The 21,360-nt window shown below is 52.6% G+C and overlaps 6 protein-coding genes across 6 annotated transcripts; 2 read left to right on the top strand and 4 right to left on the bottom strand.

Annotated features, from left to right (window-relative positions):
- Positions 1 to 2,387: 2,387 nt before the first annotated feature.
- On the top strand, positions 2,388 to 3,041 carry CKM354_000700000 (uncharacterized protein; the record flags this gene model as incomplete). The annotated part of the gene is made up of 1 exon (XM_044802338.1): positions 2,388 to 3,041. The coding sequence occupies one exon, from the start codon at positions 2,388 to 2,390 to the stop codon at positions 3,039 to 3,041; it is 654 nt and encodes a 217-aa protein (XP_044658273.1).
- Positions 3,042 to 3,127: 86 nt separating this feature from the next.
- Positions 3,128 to 4,516, bottom strand: CKM354_000699900 (uncharacterized protein; the record flags this gene model as incomplete). Its single annotated transcript, XM_044802337.1, has 3 exons — positions 3,128 to 3,160; positions 3,220 to 3,986; positions 4,036 to 4,516. 3 exons carry the CDS (start codon positions 4,514 to 4,516, stop codon positions 3,128 to 3,130), a joined length of 1,281 nt encoding a protein of 426 aa, XP_044658272.1.
- Positions 4,517 to 5,439: 923 nt separating this feature from the next.
- CKM354_000699800 (uncharacterized protein) lies at positions 5,440 to 8,822 on the bottom strand (the record flags this gene model as incomplete). The annotated part of the gene is made up of 5 exons (XM_044802336.1): positions 5,440 to 5,723; positions 5,775 to 5,937; positions 5,999 to 6,352; positions 6,404 to 8,509; positions 8,562 to 8,822. 5 exons carry the CDS (start codon positions 8,820 to 8,822, stop codon positions 5,440 to 5,442), a joined length of 3,168 nt encoding a protein of 1,055 aa, XP_044658271.1.
- A 1,328-nt stretch (positions 8,823 to 10,150) lies between these two features.
- CKM354_000699700 (uncharacterized protein) lies at positions 10,151 to 12,034 on the top strand (the record flags this gene model as incomplete). Its single annotated transcript, XM_044802335.1, has 3 exons — positions 10,151 to 11,240; positions 11,292 to 11,897; positions 11,985 to 12,034. The coding sequence occupies 3 exons, from the start codon at positions 10,151 to 10,153 to the stop codon at positions 12,032 to 12,034; spliced, it is 1,746 nt and encodes a 581-aa protein (XP_044658270.1).
- Positions 12,035 to 17,988: 5,954 nt separating this feature from the next.
- On the bottom strand, positions 17,989 to 18,936 carry CKM354_000699600 (uncharacterized protein; the record flags this gene model as incomplete). Its single annotated transcript, XM_044802334.1, has 1 exon — positions 17,989 to 18,936. The coding sequence occupies one exon, from the start codon at positions 18,934 to 18,936 to the stop codon at positions 17,989 to 17,991; it is 948 nt and encodes a 315-aa protein (XP_044658269.1).
- Positions 18,937 to 19,537: 601 nt separating this feature from the next.
- On the bottom strand, positions 19,538 to 20,811 carry CKM354_000699500 (uncharacterized protein; the record flags this gene model as incomplete). Its single annotated transcript, XM_044802333.1, has 2 exons — positions 19,538 to 20,362; positions 20,413 to 20,811. The coding sequence occupies 2 exons, from the start codon at positions 20,809 to 20,811 to the stop codon at positions 19,538 to 19,540; spliced, it is 1,224 nt and encodes a 407-aa protein (XP_044658268.1).
- Positions 20,812 to 21,360: the final 549 nt, after the last annotated feature.

Raw genomic sequence — 21,360 nt, 5'->3', positions numbered from 1 at the left:
GGTGTGAAGATACAAATCCAAATTGAGACAATGGATCATGCAATTTACCCAAAGTTTGTGCCATAAAGGCAGCATTCCGCCTGTAAGCACTAAGCTTACTGCAGTAACTCCCAATCAGCGTCTAGATACTGAATGCCTCCGCCCAATGGTAGTGTCAGGTGCCTCCGCCCTCTACAATCACTGGATACCACAACAGCTCTCCTCCGGGTCTCTCGAGCGCCGACGCCTCTGGGGACGCCTGGACATCACCACTGAAATGTCAGATGCATTTGGCGTCTGCTCACTCATGGGATCACGGTCAAACACGGCCACGAAGATCTGGGTCTTGTGCCCATTGCCAAGGACCGTCTCTTCTCTGACGATCCGCTCGAGTTCATTCAGATTCACCACTGGCATATCCTGTTGGACGTCATCGATCAGGATGACTGGCCTCGTCGTCGCAATGGAGATGTAGCTCAGCATGCGACGCATTGTTGATCGAGCCGTCTCCGCGTCAGACAATATAGCTTGGTGGAATGTCTTGGACCCGGCATGTCGAAAGTAGAAGTCCACTTCGGTGGTGTTGTGTGGTATTGGAGGATAATCGGCAATGGAAACGCGCCTGTTGTGTGAGTCGATCTTTCTTTGCCATGCCATCGCGGAGTTGACACTGGAAAGATATTGGGCGATCAGTGTGATGCCGGCTGGCATAGAGAAGTGGTCAAGAGCACTCACTTATCGAAATGTCACGACTTGTGTTCGCAGCTGATCAAGCGGTGCAGTCAAAAGCTTACGATGCGTCCGCCGACAGAAAATTAGTAGCGGTCGTGCATCTTCCAATCTGGGAGTAAGCGCCTGGCACTGCCCATATTCTCCGACTGCGCCACGGCTGTGTAAGTTGTGCATCTTCCCACTCTGGACAAAGTCTCATGGCGATAGGTACAGAGTTCCTCGACTGCGCCGCAACTGGACGGAAGCCTGGCTTAAGATCAGATCACGCTTGTGTACTGTATGGATAAAGCATGGAACAGAGCTGATCAGGCGGCATATCCAGCTCCTGAGGCAGCCCTGCAGCCACTCTCTTACAACCACATTGCGTAAATTTCGGGCGCCGGTCTTCCCCAAAAAACTCCTCGGTCGCCTTTGAGAGCACTAGCCATGGACAGTCTTGTAGTCACTAAACGTTTAGTAGGGACCGAAGCTCGACAGTCCCGAGCAGTTACTACAAGTAGTAAAGCCTTCAGTCGAGGCAGGCGTTCGCTGAATACCGGGCTACCTAATCAGGCCACCTATGCCCTTCGTTTTTCGAGAGATCTGATATTGTCGTACTTCTGTGAAAGTACAATCGAGGCCACCAGATTCCAAAAACCCATCATGGCGATAATGCAACTGAGGCGTACATAAGGTTGCACCCTTGCTCCGTACAAGCAGGGATTTGCAAGCAGTCTGGATGGGGACCTCGTTGCCTTGAGCCAAACACAATGATCAGCCTATCGTGGGGCAATCGATGATTGCTGAATTTGGAAGCCTTCGAAAATCGTGCGAGAGGCTTACCTGCCGCCAGTGGACGCTCATACTTTGGCTCAACAGGAGCGCTGTGTGCGAAGGTGCGATTGGACGGCAAGATGCGACTCTGCAGAGAAGGTTTCTGACGATATGGACACGGGCTGGGTGTCGCACAGAGTAAAGTATATGCAACGTACTGGCCAGACTCTTGAAAAGTTTCATCTTGGTTACATCTACGCTCAGCGAAACCCGCTCAGCGATTCATGAACGACTGCCACTGAGGCTATAACTTCATCGAATGCATCGAAACAGTACTATTCAACACCGCTGCCTATGGCTTTGTTCTATTTCAATCAGAGCTATATTTCATCGAAAGAAATAATGTTACACAATTTCAAGCCAAGCTGAACCAATTTGATTCAACAATCTGATAAACAATGCAATCGGCTGCCATCGACTCCACACTAGGGCAATACAACCCGGATTTGAAAAGCACTCCATTCTCTCATGCTATCGCTTCTGCAACACCGCATCAGAACATATACACTTTCATGTCAAAGTGACGTGAAATTCTGTCAATTGTTCGCACGTGAGTCTAGACCGCCAAGGCGAGCTAGTGTCGAATTGGTGAAGAAACCCGGGCTGCAGGTGATGCGTTTGCACATATAGGAAGTTTCTCTCGCCGTTCTCTCGCCACGCTGACCTGTTCTGCTTTTCCATCTGTACGTTCTGTCCTCTGCTCTGGTCTTTGCCTTTGCCCAGCAGAGAAGCATACAAAAGTCGTGCAGATCATTGCCAGAAATTTTCTACAAGGTAAGTTGGTGTGCCGAATCGGGTAATTTTTCTGTTAAGCACACCAGCTAACGCATCAAAAGGTTCAAACGGAAGAACAAGAAGACATGATGAATCGCTGTCGACTCCTTGAGCTACCAGGGGAGCTCCGGAACAACATCTACGAAATAGCATTGCTCCAAGACGAACCCATCCAAATCGACCTCACAAGACCTTCCACAAGCCAAACCGCATCCTCCAGCATCTTCAGTCTCCTTCAAACCTGCAAGCAAATCCGATCTGAAGCCAGAGACCTCATCTACGACAATACCTTCGAATTCATAACCGCAATTCACCAATCCCAAGAACCCATCAACAACAACAGCCTCCACCGCCTCCGAAAAATCTGCCAAACCCAATCACAATCCCATCAACCCTCTCCCAAATTCCGCCAAATCAAAATCTGCCTCGACCGCTCCCTCCCCTTCGAAAACGTAGCCCACCACATCGGAATGCTCTTCCGCGCCTCGGAACCCCTCCGCGAACTGCAAAAAAGTGGAGTCAACGTAGCGGTGTACGTTTCAGCGCAATTATGCAAGGGAATAGATTTCAGTCCGAAATTAGAGTTTCATTTACGAGATGTCGAGGAAGCGAAAAAAGAATTGGAGGAAGAATTTATGAGGCAGAGGGTTGAAGCCGGGTTTGGGGATGGGAAGGATTTGAAGACGGTGTATTTTGAGTTGTTGAAGATGAAGTTGATTGAGGCGTTTTTTTCGGAGGATTAGAGATTAGTGATCCATTACTTTTTCTGCTACTTGGAGGTGATGGAAAGGGTTCTCGAGCATTTTGGGAGGCGTTGGAGAGGGTCTGGCTATAACCCGGCCTCGTCTAATAATTTGCGGGTCTACGGGAAAGGTCAGCATTTCGGTTGTGAAAGCATGTTGGGTGGGAAACAGTACTTACATGTTCAAATGCATTGTGGCCGTAGAGCCAAGAAGCGAACTTTGGATCCAGTAGTGGTCCAGTATCAACTTCTTGATCATCAGGACGCTGGAGTCCAGCCATCTTGCGGTCTCGATGCTCTTGTTCCTCGCCGTCTGGCATGTGAATGAATTCGCCATTACGTCGAGCATTCGCTTGGACTTTCTCGCATCGCCATTTGCGGCTCCTCTCATAGACTCGCATAGCCTTCGGGATATCCTCAACTGACTTCGCTCGCGACAAAGCTTCCGCGAGCGCCGCTGCATCTTCAGTAGCCATGGCTGCACCTTGAGCAAGGAATTGCAACATGCCATGAGCAGCGTCGCCGATGAGCACGACCTTGCCAGACTTTGATGTCCATCGAGGGAGCCGAGGGACTTCAGCCAGTGCCCACGACTTGCAGTCTTGGACTTTCGCGAGCAGTCCTTGCAAGGCAGGATCAAAGTCGTTGAATTTTGCTTGGATTTCTGCAACGTCGGCTGGCTTGTTCCATTCTCCAGCAGAGTCGTTGTGAGCAGGATGTGTGCCATTGACAGCATATATCTTGCCATTCTCAGCAGGATATATGATCACGTGTCGAGATGGCCCTAGCCAGACATTGGTGCCACCGTTGGCAAAGAGAGCGGAAGCTTGAGGATCGGCCATGAGGTCTTCTCGCGTCACCATCGCCCTGTAGGTCGACAGTGGCTGTAGAATGGCGGAAACGTCTTGCTCATCTATGATCTGCTGGCGAAGGCGAGACTTGATACCTGGATAGAGTCAGCTTGAGCATATCCAGGTGCACAGATCTCGTCGTACCGTCTGCAACAATGACCAGATTGCCCGTCCACGTTTCGCCATCGGTGGTCGTTACCGATGCTTTGTCTTGGTCCATAGTCGCGATTCTCTTTCCCAGGAAGATCTCTACACCAACCTCCAAAGCTGCTTCGTAGAGGCCTTGCTGGTAGTCGCTTCTCTTCATGGACCAGTAAGGGGTACTCGGCGCGCTGTCTGATGGCGTGGGTCGATTGGGCTGGGCAAGAACCGAGCTATCCTCGTATCGTCTGAAGATAAAGCCAGCTGGAGCAATAGCGACATGCTTGAATCTGTCAAGTAGATTCCAGTGCTCCAGAACCAATGTGGCGTTTGGAGGTACGTGTATACCAGCTCCGACAGGCGAAAGTTGATGTGCGCTTTCCAGCAGGACAACATGGTGGCCCTGCTTCCTGAGACCGATCGCTATGCAGAGGCCAGCGATTCCAGCTCCCACGATCAGGATCTTGAACTTGTTGTTTGTCATTTCTGATGTCGTCATTCTGTAATATATTTGTGTTTGAGAGTGAGTACAATGTCAGGTCGACAACAAGGCAGACGCGAGATCTTATACTCTCACCTTCACAGCATTGAGCACTCCTATGCTAGACAATGCTTGCATAACATTCGGTCTCTACGGGCGCTCGCTGCGCGGGAACAACAGAGGATCGCGAAGGTATGAAGGCTGAGTTCTTGGTCGTTTGCTGGTCTCGTCTTGGCCAAATCCTTCGGGTTTTGTTCTCAGACCGAGGTTAGTCAGCTCCTACGAATGGCGGAAATGTGCGCTCATGTCGACCAGATTCGGAAGCGATCGCTCTTGTGCAAAGATATGACAGAGCCTAGGAGTAGTGTTGTCGAGATGGCAGCTGGTCTGATGGACGTGCTTCCTCAGCGGCCTTGTGGTGGTGTCAAAGGAGCGCGCTTTGTCATGCGCGACATTGCAGCGAGATTCCCTCTCTGGTGACTGGCTCAGCTACTGCACGCGACACTGAAGTCCAGCGGCCGCGGACATTGGCATTCTGATGGTGCTTCCTAGGCTCAGATGGCAAAAAGTGGATTGTTGCTGATGTTTGAGAGAAATAAGAGCAAGACGGGTGGGAGAGGGCAGGATGTCAACGTGTCAGCCGCATGTGATTGGTCGGTGTCATCCGCCTCACTTTCTTGCCTCCCCTCTACGCCGTTCTGAGTTGCACTCGTATGGCGAGACAGATGTTTGAGTTGGAACAGTAGTTACAGATGTGCATTTCTTTAGCCCTGAACATGACGCTCGAATCACGTCTCCAAAGCTCCCTCTAAGTACGCATCTGATGCCGCAGTCCGAATCGCTAAACAAGCTGGAAGGTGTGCAATCTCAATACTGCTAACAAGGTGACTTCAAACCCTCTTCTTCTGGGGTTCGTCGTGCCTCTTTCACCTGCCAAGACGACGCATGTCATCCACAAAGGTCTTCTGGAGCAAGACGTCTCTCTTCTCAAGCTTCTCCAGCCAGCCGGCACCATCAGCAGGTAGAACTTCGCCGCCGAAATTCGAGAGACTGTTCGTTGTCTCAGTGTGGTTGCGGTATCGAACGTAAGCCGGAAGCTTGGTTCGTCGAGCGTAACGCTCATCAGCGCTGCAGCTACCACCGAGAAACCAACGGACCTCTTGTGCGCGGGTCATTGCAACATTGATACGGCGATCGTCGTCAATGAATCCTGTCAAATCATTAGAACGATCCCGGTCGCAAACCCTGTCGGATATCTTACCAATGTCGCTGTCCTTCCGATACTGCTGAACAGAGCAGTCGACGATGGTGATGGTTGCTTCAGTGCCTTGACTAGAATCAATCGTCATGACATTCGGCAATTCTCTCGTCGTCAGCTTGTGGATGCGCATCAAATGCTTCGAAGCTTGTTGCCAACAAAACCGCTGCGACAGTGTCAGTAAAGCGCTCGAGGTGTCAAGAGTCTGGCCACTGTCATATACGTACCGCTTCCTTGTAGGCGACAATGACAGTCACGTTGTCATGAAATTCGGTGCCAAAGTAAGCGTGTAGGTCCCAGAAGATGTGGTTGAAGAATGCCAGGATGTGCTCGCGGACAACAGTGGAGAGGTTGCGCTTGACACGCTTTCCCTCCACTTGCACATAATGCGAACGAAGAAAATCGTCCTCGTCCACTGCTGAGTACAGCTGTGAGAGATGTCCGAGATCCTTGCCCAATGTTTTGGCAAGGCACACTCGCAGTCCTGGTAGCTTCTCGCGCAAGGTTCGGTATGTTTTGGGTGAGCTACGCATACCAGGTGGGTAGAAGTTGGTGAATGGCCAGTCGGCGATGCGGACGCTCTGCGTTCATGTTAGCCAATATTGCGCGACGCCGCTAGAACTGGTACTTACCATTCGATGCTGCTCAAGCAACTCAACGCACGCGTGACCCTCCTTCTTCAGACGAGTCGCAAACGGCATCGAGCTGCGGCCTGGGAAGAGGCTGAACTGGACGCGACCTTTGGCCGAAGTGTCTGTCGGCTCCAATTGCCGATCGTCGCCCACCATAATCATGCCAGTGACCTTGGAGCGAAAGCCGGGACACATGAGCGGCCCAAGCGTGTCAATCTCGTTATCTTTGCAAGCCTCGTCCAGAATGACCACCACGCCCTTGCACTTGACGCCATGCATGTCTTGTGCCCAGTTTTCTTGGATATCGGGGTTGTGAACATTGCCCGTAGTGGTGACGATGAGCCTGCTGCGTGCAATGAAATGACACTTGCAAGCGCTGTAAGATTGCTCGTAGATGTTGACGAGTTTGTCGTCTTGCCAGTCGAACTCGCCGCGCTCGCACATTTCGATGCATCTGCGTAACTCCTTCCACATGTCAACCTTGCCGTCACTGATCGCCTTGCCTTTCGCATCCATGATCGGTTGGAGGAGCGTGCCGTCAAGAGAGCCACTGCGAGCGGTCTTGAGTACCTTGTGCTGGAGGCCAGACTCACGACCTTTTGAGTACTTCTCTCCTGCGGCGTTGACTTCGGATCGCACCAACTCGAATTCGAACAGGTGCGTGGGCGGCAGTGCTGGAGACAATGAAGTGCTGGGCTCAATCGTGGCATCTTTGCCGACAGCATCCTTGAGGTCGGTCTCGGCGGAGCGTGGAAATACTCGCAAAGCCTCAACATCGCCGCTTGGGAAGTTCTTGTGGAGCTTGCTGACGAAGTCGGCGACATTGCTGTTCGCTGGTGCAAGTACCAACACGTGTAATCCGATGAGGTAGAAGAAGGCGCACAGAATTTGCTGCACCAAGGTCTTGCCAGTTCCTGCAGGGCCGCTGATCAAGACGATGCTGCCAACTGCGCTGCGCACGCTTCTCAGTGCAGCCAATTGCTCGGGGTTCCACTTGCGCCAATTCAGCATCATCTCATACACTCTGTCAACCTGACGGCGATCAACGCTGCCCTTGAAGTCTGGTGCCCGCTTGAGTGCAAGGTCGACATAAGGCAGATGAGGAGACTGATTGAGAATGATCGGCAACCAGCGAGCCACATCAGGGGCGCGTAAAGCCGTAGCAGTGGCCAGTTGGCTGGAGATGCTGAACTGCGAGATGCGGGGCTCGAAGGTCACCATGATGGAGGTGCGTAAGTTGAGGTCGCTGATATCGTGGCAAGCTGTCCGAAGGGCGAATGGTACGCGAGAGGCGACGATGAAGAGAGCGTCGTAGCCTTCAAGCATGGCTATTGATGAACAGAGGAAAGCTGAGCAAGCGAACTCGATGCCAGTTTGTTGTGACCAAATCTTGGTGGTCATGCGCTCTGGGAGGCGAAAGGCCACGCTAGAACCGTCCGAACCTCGGAGTGGTGTAAAAGGCTTGAAATTGACGGCCAGGATGACGAATTCGCCAAGCTGATATGGAACCGCTTCATGCTGGACTTTGGACCACTGCTGGAGTCCGAGATCTTGCTCGACATGTGCAATGCGGGCACTCTCGAAGAGTTGAGCTTGAGCATCATTGATGCTGATGTAGGTAGTGCCGCTGCTCAATGTGGTGAATGGAAACGGAGCTGGAGAGCTTAAGAGCTCGTGAGGCGTTCGAGTGACCGATAAAGGTACCAGCTGGCTGTGATCTGGTAGAGCGAGCGATTTGAGCTTGTGAGGGCCAACAACGAATGGCAGAAGTTGAGGGATACAGGAGCTCTTGTCATCGGCCAATGTGTCGAAGAAGCGAATTCTGACTGCCTTCGGGCCATCTGTTTCGAACAGCGCTCGAAGATGCCACAGCAAGCGCTGGCTCTTGACGCAGAGCTGGTTGGTTTTGGCGATGGCATTGTTGAAACCCTCTCGACTGAGCCGTGACGATCCAGAGGAAGTGCAGGCCAGCTCGTCGGCGGTGTGATCGCCGCGTGTGACGTTTGGGGCCACTCGCACGTTGTTTTCGGTGATGCGAATCTTGACGGCGACTTGCAAGTCAAGGGACGGCCACTTGACCTCGATACGGACGTGCGGAATGGTGAGCTGTCCTCCGTCAGCGGTTGTGGCCTGCGGCGGCATTGCCGATGCAACTCACCAAGTCGCTGAAGGTGACTTCCGTGTGGAAGGTGGACTTTGCTGACTCGTGAGAGCGTCCATCAGGCGGAAACAGCTCATTGTTGAAGACCAACAAGCACGCCTTGCTTGGGCCCGCGGTCTGCGTGAGGTTGTGCAGAAGAGAGCCAGGTGACGGCGAGTGCAGTGCAGTGAGTTCGGTCTCTGGTGTGATGCCCTCGCCGGTGACTGCGTCGGTGAGGGAGTCGTGGTGCGACAGGATGCTGCGGATGGGGTCTGCCATGTTGTATGCGTGTGGTATGCAAAAACGAGGTGGAAGAAGTTTGGAAAAGGTTGAAGAGGAAGAGATCAGATCAGACGAGAAGCGATATTCCAGGCAGCTGTGTGTGTCACGCCGGCGTGGCACGAGCTTCCATTGTTCTGCAGCGCTTCTATTGTCCCCTGGCGCCAATGCAGCAGCCAAAGTTAAGCAGCGGCGCGAATGTTGCGAAGCGCAGAATCAGACGACCGCGCGACGAGTCGTGATAATGCTGCTTCAGATCCAGATGTGAAGCGGGTCGCGAGGACATTGCCGCAAGTTGGGGCATCGTGAGAGCGAAGCCTGCCTCTGGTATGGATTGAGCCGATTTCCAGCAGAAGCGACGTCCGGCGGCTCGTGGTCACTTCCAGTACATGGAACGGCGCCTGCACTTGTATCTGTGAAGTAGTCATCGTGAACACCTCTTGCTTAACTTCTTCGCATCCCGTCTGCGCTTCTTAGCAACTCTGCCATGAAGTGCCTCCTCTCTGCTCTTGTTTTGCGGCTTGCGGCAACGGCATGCCGATACTGGACCCTACATATTGCGCCGCTTCAACCAGATGCCAGACCGCACATATTCTTCAAGCCTGAACTCATCTCGACTTGCTCGCTGGAGTTCCGCGCACCTGCTCTCAAACTACCGCTGAGCAAGCTGCATGCCTTCATTGCGGGCCACTGACCCGGTACCGACTCCTCAGATTGCACTACAGCCGTGGCCGTTAAGTGAAGATAGATCTTTATCTCACACATCAATGGACACGATGCGTGGTGCACGATCATATACGTATGAAGTGAAGCTCAAGTCCAAAGGCAGGCGCGGGTGAAGTGAAGTGAAGTCAGCAGGGATTGGAACAGGGATCGGCGCCAAGTTCGACGTCATCCTCGTGCAGTCGTCCTCGACAGCCCACTTCTCGCTTGCTGCCCAATACTGCAGCGTGTGCATCTTCGGACGACGCAACCCACTTCCCACTGCCGTCTGTGCTCGCCCATGGGTTTCGGAGCGTAAAGGGCGTTGAGAGACAGTCTGTCGCTGCCCGAACCTTCCCACTGCAGCAACCGCTCCAGAATTGGGCACTCGCAGACGCCCATCGTACAGCCCGGTTCCCTGCACCACGCCAGCACGCCAGCCACCGCCCGTGACTCTGTGCGGCCCCATCTTGGCCAGCTGCCACTTCCACTCCCATTTCCCACTTCCCACTGCTCCTTCTCCTGCCCGCGCCCTGCATTCTTCCGCCGGCACAGCCTACCGAACATCAGCGTTGAGCCAGAGAGCGGTGCTCGTGTAGCACAAGCCCGAAGACGAGGGAGCAATCATGTCACGCTATCGCAACGACGACCTGGCCTATGGCGACATTCCCCAACGATGGGATCGAGAGCGCTTCGAGAGACTGGGCGCCAGGGGCAGTGTCCCGCCGCCCCGGCGATATGAGGAGGACTTCCACTTCCACGAACGGGACCGCCCGGGGCGACGGGACATCGACATCGCCGTCATGGACCGGGTGGAGAGCCGCGGTCCTCGCGGTGGATACGAAGAGCGCGATCGCTTTTACGAGGAGGAGCGGAGGGCTCCATCTCGACCGCGGAGGAGGACCGACAGGGAGCTGTTTGGTGACGTCGATCCTCGTGAACTGGCTGATATGCAACTTGTGCCCCGCCGAAAGAGCATCAGCCGAGAAGACTTTGATATCGATCAGCGCGCGCCGCGTCCGGGTCTGCTGAGAAGACAAAGTAGTCTCGACACCTTCGACCGACGGCCCGCTCGTTATGAGCGCGAAGAATATCCCATCGCACCCTACGTACCTGTTCCGCTCCCGATCCGCCGCACACGCGATGCGTGGGACGACGACCGACACTATCGTGAGTACGAGCGCTACTACGAGCCGCCGGAAGGATATCGCGAGGTAGAAATCCAGCGTGAGCGCTCCGTCCACCGGAGACGCGTACCCAAGAGCGAGAAATCTGCCAAGAGGAGCGAGAGCAGCTCAAGCAGTAGCAGTAGCAGCGCTTCTAGCGTCAGCAAGGCAACCAGCAAAGCAACAAGTAAAGCTCCCAGTAAAGCTCCTACCAAAGCAAGCACGAAGAAGTCAAAGAGCCGGGCACCAACGATTGTGAGCGAATCAAGCGTGACGACACTTCCCCCACCGCCTCCTCCGCCAGCTCCAGCAACTGAATTAGTGCCAGTCGAGACCGTTGAAGAGACATTGATCCAGGAGAGTGTTCGTGAAGAAAGAAAGTTCAAGAAGGGCAAGACCCGAATGCCGAAGCGCTTGGTGCGAGTGGAAGCAATCATGGATCTGGGTTATCCCTTTGCCGAAGAAGAGCACTTCTACGTCCTGCAGATCGCTCTTGAGAAGGAACAGATCGATGAAGTGATCAAGATCAGCGAACAATACAAGGAAGGCGGTAAGTAGAGTCCAGCTCACGTCCGGAGAAATGGTACTGACAGCATTGCAGAGAAGAAGAGGGTTTACCGCTACGAGAAAACAGTCGAGGAGACTGGTGTGCCACCTCCGCCAATGGGCGAGCACGAGATGGTGGAACGTACTGAATGGATCAACCCGCCAACGATCATCGACCGACGCGGATCACCCAGCGCAAAGAGCAGCATTAGCCAGATGCCCCGCTCTCGGTCGCGAAGGCCGTCTTCACCGGGGACTTATGTTTCGAAACACGAAACTTTCATCGAAGCGCCGGCGGCGCCACCTCAGCCTCCTCCTCCAGCGCCTGAGTACTATGAAGAGCGAAAGACCGTCATTGAGGAGCGCGCACCAGCTCACTCGCACCACGCGGGTAGCCTTGTCCTAGCCGATCGTCCTCACCAATCGGACCGGGACATCAATGCAGAGATCCGAGCTCTCGAAGCGGAACGCCGTGCCCTGAGACTTGAGCGCGATGCTGAGCAGAAACGCGACCTGGCAATGCGGCTGCGGGATCCAACCCGAGATGAGTACTCGCTCGTCGAGTATCGTGACCGAAGTCGATCAAGAGGTGACCTTGTGGTTTATGAGCGCGAGAAGAGTCCACAACGAAATGTGATTCGAGTCGAAAAAGACCGAAAAGGTAGGATGGCCTTGGTTCGGTCGTCGCACTAAGTGGGTGGGGCCGCGATCGATCGTCTTGTCTGACTTTAGCTGACTCTTCGTGCAGAACGACGAAATGCAAAGCTACTTGCTGCGGCAATGGCTACACTCAGTTGAGCGATATACTTGGAAGTTGGAAGGGATCCTTGTTTCTTTCGAGAAGAAATGTAGAGTGTTGGTTTGGGATTTTCCGTTCGAGCGATGGCATTCTTACGACTTCACGAAGACACGTATTGACAACGCAGCGTACTCTTCTCAGTATGCTTTATACCTAACATTCTGTTCCATGAGTATCCTTTGTCTTGGGCTTTCCCCTCTACTCCACCTTTCCCTTGGTCTCAAGCATCACCCAATGTCACACATGCAAGCTCCCGAGATGCACAACTCCACTTCAATCTTCTGAGTCAACCAACCTCTTCACACCCTGACACGACATTCAAAGTGCTGCAGCGCACTCGCTTACAGTCTCTTCTGCCGCATTGTCGAGACTCAACTACAATTCGACCGCCATCCAGTGATACGCCGAGGTCGGTTGGGATCGAAATCATGATGAATCGCATTCGGCCAGCAGCCATTGTCCACTTCCTTGCAAGGATGCTCCTATTGTCATCAATTAGCACAGCACAAAAGAGGTTCGATTTCCCCGTGGTTGTAAATTTATGGCTTACCTCGGAACAGAGTTGCGTCACGGCGCCTTGCGCTCTTTGCTCGTCATTAGGCAAACAAGATCCGTCGCCTCCTTGGGGTAGCTTTTTGCAGTTCTGATTCTCGAATTAGCTCCTGCTTGTGTTGTCGATGGCGGCAATGACTTGAGAAAACGTACCCAAGCTAAGGTGAAGGGGAGGAAGAGGGCGAAGATTGTTGTTGTGGGCTTCATCGTGCTTGTTTACAGGACCCAAGAATGTCTGGTGAGTGGGAATGGGGACGCCTTCTATGATGATTGTGTTCTCATTGACAGGTTCATTCAGACCACCATGCCAAGAGAGACTTAGGATCAACCGTCGCGGATGATCGACTTCTATGGTCTTTGGGCCTAGAATCCGATTCGCTACTCTTGTTTCACAGTGGCGGCATATTTTTCTTCTGACTTATGTGCATCTGCGCTTTGCTCGCTCACTCGCTCACGACACAGAACTCTCGAACTTATGCAGTGATCGCAAACAGTCAACCACACTCAACTTGTTGATCATTACTTTAATTCAGAACGATCAAGCAACGCTGGTGTAGCAGAAAGAAGTGACTCAACATCAACTTGGCTAAACCGGTTAATCGGGACTACGTTTGGTCGCAAACACAAACCTCGGCGGCCATTGCAGAGCCTTTTGACGATTTCAATTGGCTAATGAAAATCTCTAGGCTTCGAAAATGGCTCGTATAGCGCACCACTGCTACGGCGCTATCCCAGCTCGAGGTTTTCGGCCAAGAAACCGCCTTAGACTAACATCTTGGCTTCACATAGCCTCGACCTGGGTCTACTTAAGTCATTTCTCACAACCGTGCCGGCATGAGAAGGACGACGAGAATCACAGAGCTCGAAGCAAAAGGAACCCCAGAAGCACGCAACTGCTCTGGCATCTATCAGCGGTATCTCCATGGCATTTTCGCAGAAGTCCGTCTCTCCAAGAAGCTAGGAATGCGTCGTAGCGTTCGCTTGAAATCCTAGGAATGTACAGTTGCACTTTCAAATCACAATTCTCACCGCTTTAGAGCTTCAAGCATCCCTTCCGCCCCTACCATCCGTCCCCAATCTCGCACATCCAAAGTCGCAAAGTCCACTATCCCCATTTTAGCCTTCCCTATCAGCTCTCCAAGCTCGATCCCATGCTGAAACAGGACTGGCTCCGCCTCACTCCACGGCTGCGCCAACATATCAAAAACTGCCCCCGCTTTGACGCTTACTGTCGCTCGAAAGCTTGCGGGCGCCGCAAATGTGACGACAACTGCACAATCGAACTCCAATGGCAATCCTTCTTTCTGCTTCGCATCCTCTCGGATCCAAAATCGTACCATATCTGGTGCCGTGTGCCCGTGCGAAGGTATGCTCGCTCCTTCTACCGACGATGCATATCGTTTCTCGTAAGTGCGGGACGCTCCTCCTGAAAGACCTAGCACTGGTATGGCGCCAAGCGTCACTGCTGGGAGGTTGGCGGAGAGATGCCATTCGCGTTTCTCTTCTGTTCCATTGTTGCCAGTGACCCAGATGTTTGGGACCAAAATCTACGACTTCAGGATCTGGTCCTTCGCTCTCATTTTCTGTTTTGTGGAATTTGATCGTCACATCTGCTCTGTCAAATCGTGCCCACCTATGTCCGTGCTCACTCCCAAGAAATTGAAATGTGAATCCTATGAGGCAGGCGGGCTCATCGTGCCAGTATCCGTATTGGATTCGGGTCAGGTTGGAAACGAGATTGAGGCCGACGAGTTCGCGATGGTGGATTACGGTTCTCTTGTGCGGATGGGTGTCGTTGTCGATGCTTCGTGGCTGTTGTGATTGGCTTTCGAAGTGTTGGGCGACGGTGTGGTCGTGGCGTATGACTTTTTCGTCGCAGATTTGGGTTGGCGACAGCAGGTGGAAGGGGCTCTGTCGGGGCGAGTAGGAGTTGAGCGCTTCTTCGATGGAGTGGGGGTCGCGAGTTGTTTTGAGGGAGATGGCGGCGGCTCGAGGGTCTTGTGAGTCGGTTTGAGAGCAGAAGATCGGGGCGACGAAGTGGGCGTCCCGGGTCTGGTCCTGGACCCGTTCATCTTCTGGCCCTCCTTCGTTTCTTTTGGTCGACATGTTCTATAGGTGATGGTGCCCGTGAGATAGAGAGCTACAAATTTCTAGCGATCACAGCATGTCAGTAATGAATTCATCCTTGGTGAGTTGTGGCAGAAGAGACCTGGGCACCGGTGGTGTGTCTTCGTAGTACCATAGGTTTGAATTAGCTGCCACAGCGGAGAGAGTGCGATTCGACAGGTGATGCTCTTCGGAAAGGGCTGTTGCGGCAAAGACCACACAAGGTATGTTGGTGCGGAAATAGGATATGCAAAATGTAGATTGCAGCAGAGCAGAAACTCAAGCGATAACGATATGCAGAAATATCTGCCATGAGCTGGGACGCAACATTGAATCGACGGACTGCATTCGTGTATCAAATTACCTACACATTGCGGTTAGTAGGTGCAGGTATCACTCGTTTGGAAATGGCTTCCGTCCCATGATGCCTTCCAATGTAATGTAGATCGCCGGCAGCGACTACTCGTTCACATCTTGCTAGCTGTTGCGTTATGCCGTGGCCGAGACATTTCTTCCCCTTCCATTCCAGCAAGTTTTGACAGAACTACACGAACGGAAAGCTATATACGTCCATCATGATGCTACGATCTGCAATCAAGAGAGTGAAGGTTCTGGAACCCCTCATCGACAAAAATCGGCAGCGGCACTAAAAGAGTCGCAAACAAATCCCCCGCAAAGGGACGAGAGAAAGCACCGTCTATTATTGCCTCCACAGTCGGAATCGTCATAGCAGCCTCTTCCGTCGCACACTCTCAGTGCACATATGCTCTCCCCATTCCTGGCCCGTCCGCAACCGCATCGATCTGTATCTTTGCCACACGGCGCTCCAAAAGTAGGGCAACCGGGACTTGCCGGGGTGCGGCAAGAGCCAGCACTGCAGACCAGACCACTGGCACACTATTCGCACAAGTCAGCGATGCCATCGTTATTGCGGGATCTTGCTGATCTGACTGACCTCGTTTCCACATCCACCGCAATTCTGAAAGTCATCCGACGTGTCAATACACCTCCGTCGATTGGGACAATATGTTGGTCGAGCGGCTGGACACGTTTCTGTTACGGTCGTCGTCGTGACCGTAGTTGTTGTCGTTGAACTGGTGACTGTATCCACGGTCGTGATTACATTTGTCGTGTCGCTGGACGGGAACAATTGTGGTCAGCTTCTTTCGTGGTTGTACGCTGTTCAATATCAATGTGTTGACTCACGTTGCAGTAGCGATTGATACTTCGGTCACTGATACGGTAGAAGTGGTCGTAATGGTTGAGGTCTGTGGTGTCTGGATGCAGGAGCAGAACGTGCTGATCGTGGCAGAGGCAGCTGAATACAAGCTAGTAAGAAGGCCGTTGGGTGCGGCTGCACGAGGGCCAAGAGCAACATCTCGACGATTGGCTGTTGGGAAGTTGACAGTGACTGTAGTGGTCGTTGTTGACGTGGATGTAGACGTTGAGGTCGTAGTGTCCGTGACGGGCACGAAGTTTGTTTCAACGACGGTGCTCCCTGTTGAAGTCGAAGTGATGGTAGTCGTAGAGGTCGCCGTGGTTGTAGTCAAGATTGGCGGTTGGGGAAACTTGGAAGAACAATAGCTCTGAGCAGCGGGAACGGTCGACAATGGTGCGAGCTTTGAGTAGATGCCTTTGGAGTCAATAGTCAGCCAGCTAATATGCAATGGGCTGCATGCAATTGTACACAAGATAATAAGCATCCCACATACCACTGCTACAAACCGGCACAGTCGCAGTGACCGTCTGACATTGAGTTTTAGTTTTCGTCACGGTAGTTTTCTTCGGTTTCAGTGTTGTTTTGGTGGATGTGACGCCCCGGCATGAACATGCGGAGGCCCATTCTTGGGGTTTGCATGAGTTTCGCATCCATTGAGGAACGTCTGGCTTGTAGTCGCCGCCACTGGAGCATTCTGTGTTGCCATAACCTGGAGCAGGGTCACGAACAGCGAGCTTAGGGCTCTTCGCGTTCGCTGCGACAGTGACTGTCGAGGTACAACCAGGGGTGATGGTCTTGGTCGAGGTCGTTGTTACGGGGCAGGGGTTGATGGTTGTGCGTTGATAAGACGAGCATGCTTTTGCCGCATCGCGGCCGCGGCGGTCCTCATATTCCATCTATCGATGCAATTAGCCTGGAAAGAGGAGAGCGATGCTTGACTTACAGCTTTGTAACATTTTGCGTTGCGGCATTGCTTCTGCTGGGCCCCAGCGGAGACGAGGACTACCAATGAGAGCAAAGACCCGAGGAAGACCATGGGCAGAAACATTGTGGCAACGATCACAATTCCGACGACTCTAGCGAGGGCAGGAACAGAAACAAGAAAAACGGCCTGAGATCCAAATAGGATTGGCGGACCTCATCGTTATGAGTGGGATTGAGGCAACAATGTGACACGACAGATGAGGAGTGCATGGGGAACTGGCTATCCCCAATTCCGAAGGTTGCTGGAGATGGAGCAAGATCGTCCATGGCCTCGCCAGGCGAAAGACACACTACTGTGTGACGTTCTGATGTGGCGGCGAGTAGGGCTTGTCGTTGGCCAGTGCACTGTACAGCGGCTCGGCTTAAACCTTATTGGAACTCTTGGAGGTCTGAACATTTACCGCCCACGGTGGTCTGAGGACGGAGGCATATGGACTAGTGCGGTTTCTTTGCAAACTCTGAGCTTCCTGCTGCATCTTGGCGGGCAGCGGGCGTGTTGTCAACCGATGAGGCGCGGTGCAAGGAGATATGCTCGCTTTGATTCGATATTGGGACGCAGTATTGAAGGTGAGCATTATGCGCCATCCGTAAGCTGCTTCGCTGTTTGGTTGCTGGCCTTGGCAGAGAGCTCAATGTGCGTGTCTCCTTTTAGGAACCTGAAGTGAGTGCGGGGAGGAGCGCTAGAGTGCGTACTTGTGGAGACTGTACCAAGTGTGCTCAGCTGAAGTCAGCCACAACGCCACCAAATTGGGAACGTTTCTGGAAATCTGGCCTGTCTAGTATTTGCGGTCCGGGGTGCATTTGCTTCTTCGAAAGTTACTGGATCCCTCGCTTTGGCGCAACTCGCCGACGGGCCGCGGCACAGATTTGCAGACGCGAGATCCATTGCTCTCCGAGGTGATCGTAACTCCTTTCCCGACTACACAAGTAAGTGTAGAAAAGAAATAGTGATTGCCTGGGTGACACCGACGTTCCACAACACGAAGCAGTCTGAAGCCGGAATCATTCATGAACCAGCAAAATGTTATGTGGGCTCGCAGCGGGTATTGTAATGTAGGATTAGACGTGGTCGAGCTCCTATTGAGGATGCTTTCACCTCAAGTTCGTAGCGTGAAAAGTTTCTTGCACAGTTTGTTCCATCTGCTTTGGTTTAACACCCCTGGCCCCGAGCAATGCCTCCAGAGTGGGATCGTTGATTCCACATTCATTCTGTCGAAGAGCATCATAGGTCTTGCTCCACCACTTGACGAACGGTTCTGGCATCCCTCGCTCCTCCACGTGGTGCTTCTCGTGCTCTTCTCTCGATACCACTCTGAGACTCACTTGGTTGCTCTTTCCCTTGGATACCATCGCAGCAATCTCTTCGAGCGAATGTGCTTTCCTTTGCGAAAGGTAGAAGGTCTTGCCCTCCCACTTCTCGCTTGGATCGGACAAGATAATCGCGTTGGCCAAGCCGAGATCCGGAATAGAAGTCCAGCTGATCTTGCTATCGCCGCCTACGACAATTTCTGTTCTCTGATCACCCTTCATGTCGTAGTGCCCGAAGTAGAGCGGCCAGCTCTCGTTGTACAGTCCTTCACGAATCAAAGTGTACTTCAACCCGCTCTGCTTCAAATACTCCTCGGTTCGCTCGTGTGCTTTCATGACCCGGCTCAAGCTTGGATTGGCGAATGCTAAACTGGTGTAATAGATGTGCTTGACTCCGGCCCGACGAGCAGCTTCGATTGCTGGAAAGTGGTCTGCTTCCCGGCCTTGTCCGTGCGGCGCATCATTGAAGTCTTTTTCGATTCGAGCAGAGGAGATGAGAAATACCTTTTCGCATCCTTGAAGTGCTTCGTTCCATGACTCGTAATCTTCCCAGTTGGCAGATCTGATCTCGACTCCTTCCTTGCGTGCTGGCTCGAGTTTCCCGGCGCCTTCATCCGATGAAGTTGTGCAGACGATGTTCTCGGGCGAAATGAGCTTGTGGCCCAAGAGAGCGTTCAAGGTCGCGAAGCCCAACTTCCCACTGGCACCGATGATTGCTAGTTTCCCTGCCATTTTGTGATGTTAGGGGTCGAAGACAGTGGGCAAATTGTTGTTGACGAGTAGGACGAAGACTGGCATCTTCAATGTTCTGTTGCATAAATGACGTAGAATGTGGGACCCCTTGCTGATTAATCGATCCCGATAGAATGGTGTCAAAGCAACGACATCCTTCCCAAAAAGGCAGTATTAAGCTCTCCCTGGAGTGTGTTAGCAATGAATAGCCTCGATTATCACAGACCTATTCTCTATTCGCAGAAAATCTCTTGATCTAAATTCAGAATCTGGACCGAAACCACCTTTATTCCTGCTCCGCGGAGTGCGAGTTCATTGGCAACGATGGAGATGAAGAACGGGTGGAAGCCACCGCGTAAGTGATCTGAAATGATCATAATTCCGTCGTTGTCTTTGATCTAATCTATTCTTCTTTCGGACCTGCGACGAAAACAACTCCTATACTTTCGGATGCCTCGACCCCAAAAGTCTCCCTACCGAGAGGCTCGATGCCATTCGCGTGGGCAGAAGCACTTCTGGACTTCTTCTCATTCTCGCGCGCCTCTCCAAGAACATGAGCTCTACCTCACTTCCACAAATGCCATTGTCAAAGCCGGCACCTTCACCAAAAGTCAAAGGCGACTGGCCCACCAGCATCTTCCCTCTCCTCGTCAGTCTTCTGTGCGCCGACGCAGCCGCAGACACAATTGCCTGACCTCCCCGTTGGTTCGTAGCGGACATGCAAACCGTCCAGGAGCGTTCCGTACCCATCCTCGTATGCACCTTGGTGAGAGACTCTCTGCACCCCAGTGTCCGTCCATGCCTGGCCTCTCTGGCGAGACCCGAATGCCGTGAATCGGTTGACGCGGACAGCATGACGTCTCAATCTTGGCATCTGCTCGACAATCTGAATCAGTGCGTCGTGGAAGATGTTCGTCCGACCTGTGTGCAATTCTTGCTCCTGATCTCCGTGCTCATCGATCCTTGTGTTCACAATGATCGCTATGTCTTGTGTGTGGTGACATAGCATGAGGCGCTGACGCAAGTCTTCGAAGTCGAACGAAGACACGATATGGCGATTGATGTCTTCTTCGTTGCTCGAGCACGGCCCCTTTGATTCTTGACGGTTGCCATCGTTGTCCCAGGATGGCATCCACTGTTGGGCGTTCTGTTCTGTAACAGTAGTTGAAGTGTCGGAGGCAGTGAAAGTGTCGAGGGTGAATGCAGAGTCGAGGGATTCGTAGTCCTCAAACTCGTCCGCCCAATCTTCTCCTTCGACAATATTGTTACAGTCAGTGGTGTCGATCCAGTCGAACTGGGAAGGCTCGTCCAGACTGCTGCTAAGATCCATTTCCGCCTCGATAGGATCCAAAGAAAATGATGTTGCATCGCAGTCGATATCGAGAAAGATACCATGGGAGTGAATGGTACCGATCGTTTCGATTCCCTTGTTTCCATCTCTCAACACTGTGTGAGTAGCCAGAGGGATCACATCACATCAGCAAGTGATGAATGGTCCACTTTGACCTCCTTGCAATCTACGCTTCTCTTGACGACCATGTCGACCTTGAGATGGAGGGGCACCTTTCTGTGCATCAACGAGCCAATCCTGTCATGCAATAGCTTGCTCAAGGACAGAGACCTGGCAAGGTCTTCATGGTCCACAATCAGTATCCTGTCGTGGCCAGAGGTCGTCTTCGTCATGATGATCACTCTGTCGTATGTCGAGTGATGGATGCATCGCAATGGGAGACCAATGTAGCTGTAGACATGCTGCAGCAGCTCAAAGGGAAGTTCTTCGATTGGAGTATTGGCGGTGGCTGTGAAAGCACTGCGATCGTTACTGGATGGAGTCCAGTCTATCGGAGAAGGGGACGCTATAGCGTGGCAATCCATGAAGACGGTGAGTATATTCTGTGGTCAAGCCATGCGCCGTGCGGTCGTCGAAGAGGTGGGAGGGGATGGATGTGGGTGTGATTCGTGCTGATGCTTCAAGTTGCATGGACCACTGAAAGTATGCAATAGCGGGAAGGATTGCATGGTCGGGAGAAGAAACATCTTATAGAAGAGGAGAGAGTGCTTAGAGTGCACGGAAGAAGAGGACAGACATTCACCTGTCCTGAGAGCCATCACAAGCGGCTAGATGCATGGTATCAGCATGTGTTCTTCATGACCTTTGATGCAGCACTAATAGAGCTTGACCAATGTGAATGGCGAGAGACTGTTGGAGCATGTGAAGTAGGCGGGATGATTGTGTTTAGTGACTACACAGCTCCGATTAGCAAAGACATGGCACCTTCAGCAGACTCAGAAGCTTTAGCAACATTGTCATATGCATCGGAGAAGCTTGTGTCCTCTGCTGATAGTCGGGTGGAGAGATCATTCGCAGGCTGGAAACGGAATTCGGGTGGCACAATTGATAGAAGCCGAAAGTTTCATACTGAT

This window comes from Cercospora kikuchii (genome assembly GCF_019650295.1).
Source record: "Cercospora kikuchii DNA, contig_00004, whole genome shotgun sequence".
NCBI lineage: Eukaryota > Fungi > Ascomycota > Dothideomycetes > Mycosphaerellales > Mycosphaerellaceae > Cercospora > Cercospora kikuchii.
This window is presented reverse-complemented; position numbering and strand designations above follow the sequence as displayed.